Here is an 8,871-nt window from a genome sequence, read left to right on the forward strand (position 1 = left end):
AACTGGACACTTTGTCTGAATGGATCAAAGCTATTCGATCGTGCATTCAGAAGCGCATTCAAAAGTTACAATGTACTATGAGCACAAGAGCTACTAACCCTTTCAAGAACCGGATGTTGTGGATGCTTTATCCTCTAAGCATGACAAATATGTCGTTGTTCCAGTAGATAAAGCCTCTAATAATATTGTCTTCATATGTAAACACCATTATTTACAATGTCTCACAACAGAGCTTGGAATAAATAGAACAACTGGTAATCCTACATATTCCTTAACATCATTTACCAAGGACGAGATTTTACAAAATCACAAATCTGTCCTTCTTTCTTTTGGTATCAACATCAAAGAAAACGAAGAAAATTTACCATTATTATACTGGATACCAAAACTACACAAAACTCCATATAAAGAACGATATACATAGCTGGATCGTCAAAATGTTCGACTAAACATATTTCTAAAATACTGACTACTATTCTTTCTACAGTTAAAGATGGGCTTCAAAAATATTGTGATGAGATATATTCTACCAGTGGTGTTAACCAGATGTGGATTCTCAAAAATTGGAAAGATCTACTGCTTAATCTTCGATCACAATCTTTGCAATTTTGCAGCTTTACGCTTTTTACTACTATTCCCCATGCTCAGTTAAAAGATCGATTCCACCATCTCATTATACAAAGCTATTTCTATAAAAATGGGAATCGTAGATACAAATTTCTTGTTTTGGGTTACAACAATTCATATTTTGTGAAGAACCACACTGAATCTACCAGAAAATATACTGAAGATGATATTATCAAAATGCTTGACTTTTTGATCGACAATTTATTTGTTCAGTTTGGAGGATTCATATTTCAACAGACAATCAGTATGCCAATGGGTACTAATTGTGCACCCCTACTAATCGATTTGTTTTTGTACTCGTATGAAGCAGAATTCATTCAAACCCTTCTAAAAGACGAACAGAAAAAGCACCTTGCTTAATTCTTTTATTTCACTTTCCGATGTATTGATGATGTCCTATCATTGAATAACCCATATTTCAGCCAGTACTTGCATCTCATATATCCCAGAATTTGAAATTAAGGATACTACTGATACTAGAAGGAATGCTTCATATCTTGATCTTTTCCTCAATATTTACACAGATGGGCGACTTCACACGAAAATCTATGATAAACGGGACGATTTCGACGTCCCAATTATCAATTTTCCAGCAGTAACATATCATCTGCCCCTTCGTATGGTGTTTACGTATCTCAATTGATACGTTATTTTCGTGCATGTTCACAATATACGGACTTCATATACAGGAGTGTGCTCCTAACGCAGAATCTGCTCCAACAAAGTTATGTATTGCTTTAAGACGTGGCACGGTACTTTTCCATCCCAAATTAATTAGTTGGGTTTTCATGTTGTGTTTGTTGTTTTCAACGGATTTTTTTTTCAAATGTCTTAAGTTTGTAGTTGTAATTCGTAATTTTTCTGTTGTATTCGTGTGTTGTGTTTGGGATAACTTCTCATCCAGTTCTTTTGGTAGATTTAATTTTGGATCATCGAAATTTACACGATATATTTGATTTGCAGTTTGATCAGAAGAAACACCGACAAAGCTAGATAATACAATAAATTATCTAATTACTACTTACTACAATTAAATATTAATTAGTATTATAATTTTCACTGTTATTAATATAAGTTAGATAAGTCAAACAAATCTAATCTTGAATTTCATCCAAATTCTTTCTTGATTTTCGGAACACGTTTTAGAAATTTAAATGTGACGTCACGGCACTTTGGGCGTTGCAATGACTATGGCTAACACGGCTGTGATTGTCATGTATTCGTTTTTATTCTTTAGCTACTAGTCACCACTTCAGTTTAATCATGTACAATCTAATTAAAAACCGATCTCTAATCGCTCCCGTTTTATGATATGTCGCGTGGGAGATCTAACGAAACCCGCTTTGAGGTCATATGTGAGTGAACTAGAAGTTGTGAATTTTTAATGATATGCAAATGAGTTGACGACCTATCAATAAGCCAATCAAAAAAGTTTAAGAATTATTTTGACTGACGATTTCTTCGTAAATAAAATGAGTTACATCCCTTTACCTCACGATAAACGTTCAAGATCGTGGAAGAATCATTTTCATTGGTCGAAAAAGACACACCTACGAGGTCACTCACATGTGACCTGAAAGCGGGTTTCATTAGATCTCCCACGCGACATATCAGAAAACGGGAGCGATGAGAGATTGGTTTTTAATTAGATGGAATCATGTATATCTATAATATAGTCATTTTATAAAATTTACTTTTGCAAAACTTTGTGTTATTCTTGATAATAATGATGTTTGTTGTCCTATGCGGATAACCCTGGCCTCACAACTTTTTGGAACTTTTGGTCCTCGGCGATCTTTAACTTTGTAGTTGTTATGGCTTTCAAACTTTTTTCATCTAAGCATAGTTTTGTGTGCACGTAGCGAGCGTCTGGCGTATAAAATTTGTTTTTAACCTGTTACCTTTTGGTGGCTTCTATTCGTTGGTTTCTCTGTCCTATATTTTCTTCCATTTATTTATTGTAGCCCTGTCGTGTAATGTTGTCATTTTAATGTTATGATTAACACTGCCATTAAAGCGGGGGGTTTGGCATGCCACAAAACCAGGTTCTACCCACCATTTTTTCATAAAATGGCCTGTATCAAGTCAGGAAAATGGCCATTACATTATAGTTCGTTTCTGTTTGTTTTACATTTCGGTGTTGTGTCGTAGTTCTCTTATATTTGATACGTTTCCCTCAGTTTTAGTTTGTAATCCGGATTTGTTTTTGCTCTATCGATTAATGAATTTTGAACAGCGGTATACTACTGTTGCCTTTATCATTCAACATTGAGGAAAGCCGATACCGTATATTAAGCTATAAAAGGCCCCGAAATGACAAGTGTACTATAACAATTCAAAAGAATAAACTAACTGCCTAATTTATGTACAAATTTTTTTTTTAAATGTAACACATCAACAAACGACATTTATCTCCTTCACAGATATGACGAACCATATGGTAAAACAATTGTTTATACATAAATTCAATTATAAAGATAAAAAGTAGTTTTTACTTCATGCAAGTTAATGAAATTTGGTCAAATCAAATACGTTGATAATTAGTGTATTTTGACGATTTTGCTCTCTTATACGGTATAAACATTCTCCTTGGAGTACCATTGTCAGTTTCTATGTTTACAAGAATACTTTTCCGCATACAAATTCATGTAGCACAGACCAAAAATGTTCCGGATTGGGATATTTTGTTTTTCTTTTCTTGTAAAGTAAAAAGATTCATCTGCACAAACATTCTTGTTTACCGGCCTTCCAATTTTCTTTGTACAAACGACTTGTAGCGTCATAAAGCGAACAAACGCACTTTAGCGTATCGCGCATTGAACTTTAGCAAGTTTAATTACAAAGCACATGTCATCGCCCTTTAGCATATACACCCATCGCACTTTACGGTAGGCCATCGCACTTAAGCGTGACCATCGCGTTTAAGCGTCCACATCACACTTTACAGTTTTACATATATAAGTCTAAATTGAAAACAACGTTTAAACCTATGGTTTCGTTTGATAAAATTTATGCATATGCCTGCAAAACAAATTTCTTGGTAGAGGGTCTAATATAAATATGTAAATGCTCGGAAATTAAAAAGGGACCTTTAATCGAATTCAATAAATATTCTTATTCTTATTATTCATACAACATACGACATAATTTTGTTAGAATCCGAAAAGCACACGCACGAATTTCTGAGACTATGTCATTGAAATGGGCGTGGTTCTAATCTAGTCCTTGTTTTGCTTTAAAAAAAAACATAAACAAACCACAATAAGATGTTAATACAGTGTAACCTGTGATATCCGGGGGACCCGAAAAAAGTCGGATTAAGCAGGGTTTCGGAATATGTAGGAATTGTTTTGCAAGGATGTGCATATTTTGGGACCAGAAGGTTGGAATACTCATGTGTCTGATTAGGCATGTGACATGGTAAATGAAATATATGAGAGCTTTTAAATGGTCAAATAATGTATGTAAAACATATTAATATGTTTTATTTGAGAATTTCATAAAATATACAAGCAAGAAGAAAACGCATTCCGAAATCAATCCAGTTGTGGTTATAAGAGTTTTATGTTATGGTCCAATGTCCTTGTTTCCCAGGATCGCCTTTCCAACCTCGAACTGTTCCAGAACTGTCTTTAGCCATATAGACAAACCAGCCAAGCCACTTTTCTGGTGACAACATGTAATACCCATCTGAAAACCTGATTACTTTCCACATTCCACTTTTGCCGGGGTATCCTTTCCAACCATTCAATCTACCCTGTGCTCCATTTCTCATGTAGACATAATATTTGGACCATTTCGCAGAGCGCAAGTAGAAAGTATTATCTGCTGACGAAATTACATCAAAGATGAAGTACCCTTGTCCGTCTAAATGTGTTGATCCAGCTATTGACCCATACGTATCTTTCTTCATATATGCATACCAGTTTGGCCATTTTTGGGTCCGAAAGGTACGTGATCCTGCCCCTAAAAATGACAGATTCTGAAAGGCAAGTTGGCGTTTGTGTAGATACTTTGAAACTTCGGGCAATTCTGATGGTTTCAAGTGTGCAAAAAAAACAGCTTGATTGTATTGAGGATTCGTCAAAAACGTAAAGAATTCTTTGTCTTTCAATTCCATATTCTTTATGACGTTATGAATGCTCTTCGCTGTTGACACACTATGTCCTGTCTGTTTGACAGTGAGGTACATTTTCCACAGAACAGCGGATCTAAGGACAGAGAGCTTTACCAAAAGTCGCGTGTATTCAATTGCCCGTTTGACCTGCTGCTTGTCTTGACTTTTTGAACTGTCCATTATCTTTGATTGTACTATTCCGGTGAACTTAACTCCAGAATAGATAGGAACATTTGCAGCCAGAGCAGAAACTTCATGTTGCTGTAGATCGGTTATTCCGTCGAGGTAGGCTAATGAAACGCCATATACTCTGGCAGTACCGACTGCTTCTGCTCTAAGGTTGGAGTCGTCGAATTTTCTAAGTGCTTCATCGATAGCCTTCTTGACAACCGAACCAATGTCCATTCCACTGCCACCTATTGAGCTAACCAATCCGGAAATCACCGACAAAATGCTACTTATTATCGGACCGACTTTTGGAATCAGGACTGTAACTGCTGACAAGATGTCTAATGCACCAGAGACAATTTGTGTGACATCACTACTTGTCAAAGATGGAGCTGCACTACCAACGGCTTCTATTGTTGACGAAATCGTGTTTGATACATCGTCATTTTTAAGATAATTTTCTATTTTTCCTAGTTGTTGTTTTGCTGATTGTTGACTGGACTTTAAACTTGTTCTGATTTTACCGAGCGATCGCGAGATAGATGTCGTCCATCTAGCTTCTGTCGCAATGAAAATCAACATCAACAGAATCCATAGCAGACAAAAAGTCTGCTTTTGTGCTTTCATGTCTGCAATTAAAAAACAGTAATTAATATGAAGCTGAAAATTAATAGAATAAGTATGACATTAGTAGTCATTTACGTATATCAAGGTAAAGACTTAATAACTTTTTTAGATTCGGTACAATCTAAAACTCTGCGAATTGTATACCGTATAGTTTTTGTTTTACCATGTGTGTGACTCTCTTGAAATTTAGTGCTGATCAATATGCCTTCATTTCTCTAAGATATTTATAACAAAAATTAAAGAACAAAATGGGTTTTTTTTTTAGTTATTGCCTTTGTACCTTGGATGTATAAAATATGTGCAATATGTTGGGCATTGTAACTCTGTTCTGTTTATTATTAATAGATTTTAATGTTTTTGATAAATAAAACAAAAACAAGAATAAGTCCATAGTACACAGATACCCCACCCGTATTATGTTCATTTGACCATATAATAAGTGTCAAAAATAAGAACGATCATATCATTGGGGACATGTGTCATAAGTTTCAAGTTGATTGGACTTCTTAATCAGCTTCATGAAAAAAAAACTACGTTGCCCTAAAACTAAACCCAAATCTTTAACCTGAACTCGCATCATCATTTTCTATGATCAGTGGACCGTCAAAACTCTAATTTGGCATTAAAATTAGAAGGATCATTATCCGAGGGAACAGGTGTACTAAGTTTCAATTTTCAAGTTGATAGGACTTTAACTTCATCAACAACTTACTGAACAAAAGCTTTAATCAAACACTTTAACCTAAAGCGAGACCGACGGACGAAACGGACACACAGACCGACAAGAATATTGACCATATGGGGGACATAATAAGCGGGGCATAAAAATCATTATTCCATATTGGTATTATTTTAGTAGGTTTCTCTATATGGATTGGATTTTGAATAAAAAAGCATATTCACCTGAGAAAGTGTTATTCACCGCGCTAAACGTCACGCGCTTTTACGTGCAACGTTATGGTAAAATGTTTCATGTAAAATTTGTTTTGGTATATATGTTTGTGATTATATACATTTTCTTCTCTCGGAATATGGAATAAAACAATTACTGTCTTTTGCTTCGGTAAATATGGGGTTTAATTAACTTTTGAAAAACTGATGTTCACTTCGGCCGTCGGCCTCAGTGAATATCAGTTTTTCAAAAGTCAATAAAACCGCATATATACCTCATCAAAAGACAGTAATTGTATATTATTGGCTTTTGAAAAACTGATATTCACTTCGGCCGTCGGCCTCAGTGAATATCATTTTTTCAAAAGTCAATAAAACCGCATATTTACCTCATCAAAAGACAGTAATTGTATAATATTGATACTATTAATATTAATAAACCAGCAGTAAAATGATATCATTACATTACTGAATTAATTCCTGCTAAATGTCATTATATTTGAAGGATTCCCCCTTTTGAAGTGCACAACTGCAACTTTGTCTGCAATTCAAAACTAAACAATCAATGTTACCCTGGGTATAGCATTGTTAAAGTATGCAGAAGCAAATAAATAACATTTAAATAAATTTGAAGGCACTTTTTGTAGGATTAAGACAGCCATCTTGCACGAAAAAAAAACATGGGCTATTTGTGAATTTGGCAGGTATGTGAATTGGTTACCTTATGAAAATACTAGAGTAAATGGATTTATAAGCTTGATAAGTTTACCCACGTCATATCTTAACATCAATGATTGGTAAACATGGTAAACAACATCTCTATAAAAATAAGGATATGCTATCATATTTCAAATAATTTTTCTGCAAGTACAACCAAATTTCTAAACCAAATATTTGTATTTATGGAGGAATTTAGTAAAGATTTTAAGTGGAACTTGGGAGTAATGAAATCCCTGACTTTGTCATTTATCAGTCATGACAAACACTGTGAAATAGTGCCAAACCGAAATGAGCGTCCAAAAAAAGAAAACCAAAAATAGGGAATGAAAAAATGTAAGTGTACAGTTTTCCGTGTTAAAATGAAATATCTGAATCTAGGAAATGACAGTTATTTCCGTGTATGTGAGATTTATCTAACGTAGGTTCCTTTTGGTAAATTTCAGCAGTAGATTTTGAACCATACAGTTACGAAACAAACATTTATGAGTGATAAAAAAGTAAGAAGATATTGCAAGAGATATCAAAAGTTGATGGTGGACAAATACCATAACCAATAGAAAATATATAAAAACAAACAATGACCAAATAAAGAGCGGAGTGAACTTATATATTCTGGAAAGGAACACTGTTGTTTGCATACTAGAAACACAACTTGTAATACTTATTTACAAATTTGGTAAGTAATAGTTGGAACTTTTTTTATCTGAGCGTCACTGATGAGTCTTGTGTAGACGAATTGCGTGTATGGCGTGTCAAATTATAAGCCTGAAACCTTTGATAACTATTTACACCACTGGGTCGATGCCACTTCAGGTGGAAGTTTAGTCCCCGAGGGTATCACCAGCACAGTAGTCAGCACTTTTGTGTTGACATGAATATCAAATATATGGTCATTTTTTATATTAACTGTTTGCAAAAATATGCCTTATTCGAAATACTAATGATTTTCTTATCCCAGGCATAGATTAATTAAGCCGTATTTGGCACAACTTTTTGTAATCGTGGGTCCTCAATGCTCTTCAACTTTATAATTGTTTGGCTTTCTAACTATTTTTATCTGAGCGTCACTGATAAGTGTTATGTATACGAAACGCGCGTCTGCTGTATAAAATTATAAGCATGCTACCTTTAATAATTAATAAGAGATATAGACATTAGAAGATGTGATATGACTTGATAAGACCTTGCCAGTATAACTAAAATAAACATTGCAACTTTATTTTACAATTCTAAGGCAATTGATACTTCTGTTATCTTTGATTTAAAAAAAAATTTAAAAACATGTTTATTTGATATAATTCAGAACACTGGATAAAAAATTGTACTTAATAAATTAACATAAAAAACTTACCAAATCAGTTGATTGGTCTGTCTATGTAAGCCCTGGAGTTACACAAGAAGGATTCTGTAGGTTTTTTTTATTTATACTGACGCGGGCGGGAAAAAATTGCTGACTCGGAAAAGGTTAATCATAAGTATGTCAAAACACAATGACGCTATATATATTTTTTAGTTCAAATCGGAAAAAATAGTTCCTGAGACAACTTCCCATGTAATTATCTGAGGGCGGTAAACTTGTAAACTTAGTTTACATTTGAAACTAGAGGCTCTAAAGAGCCTGTGTCGTTCATCTTGGTCTATGTGCATATTAAACAAAGGACACATATATATTCATGACAAAATTGTGTTTTGGTGTTGGCGATGTGATTCGTAGATCTTAC

At 34.2% G+C, this 8,871-nt stretch overlaps 1 protein-coding gene across 1 annotated transcript; it reads right to left on the bottom strand.

Moving 5' to 3' along the window:
- Positions 1-4,095: 4,095 nt before the first annotated feature.
- LOC139521815 (toxin CfTX-A-like) lies at positions 4,096-8,561 on the bottom strand. Its single transcript, XM_071315456.1, has 2 exons — positions 8,502-8,561; positions 4,096-5,541 (listed from the first exon to the last, which is right to left on the bottom strand). Exon 2 carries the CDS (start codon positions 5,537-5,539, stop codon positions 4,190-4,192), a length of 1,350 nt encoding a protein of 449 aa, XP_071171557.1. The 5' UTR covers positions 5,540-5,541; positions 8,502-8,561; the 3' UTR covers positions 4,096-4,189.
- Positions 8,562-8,871: the final 310 nt, after the last annotated feature.

Source organism: Mytilus edulis, chromosome 4, assembly GCF_963676685.1.
Source record: "Mytilus edulis chromosome 4, xbMytEdul2.2, whole genome shotgun sequence".
In the NCBI taxonomy this organism is placed as follows: Eukaryota; Metazoa; Mollusca; class Bivalvia; order Mytilida; family Mytilidae; genus Mytilus; species Mytilus edulis.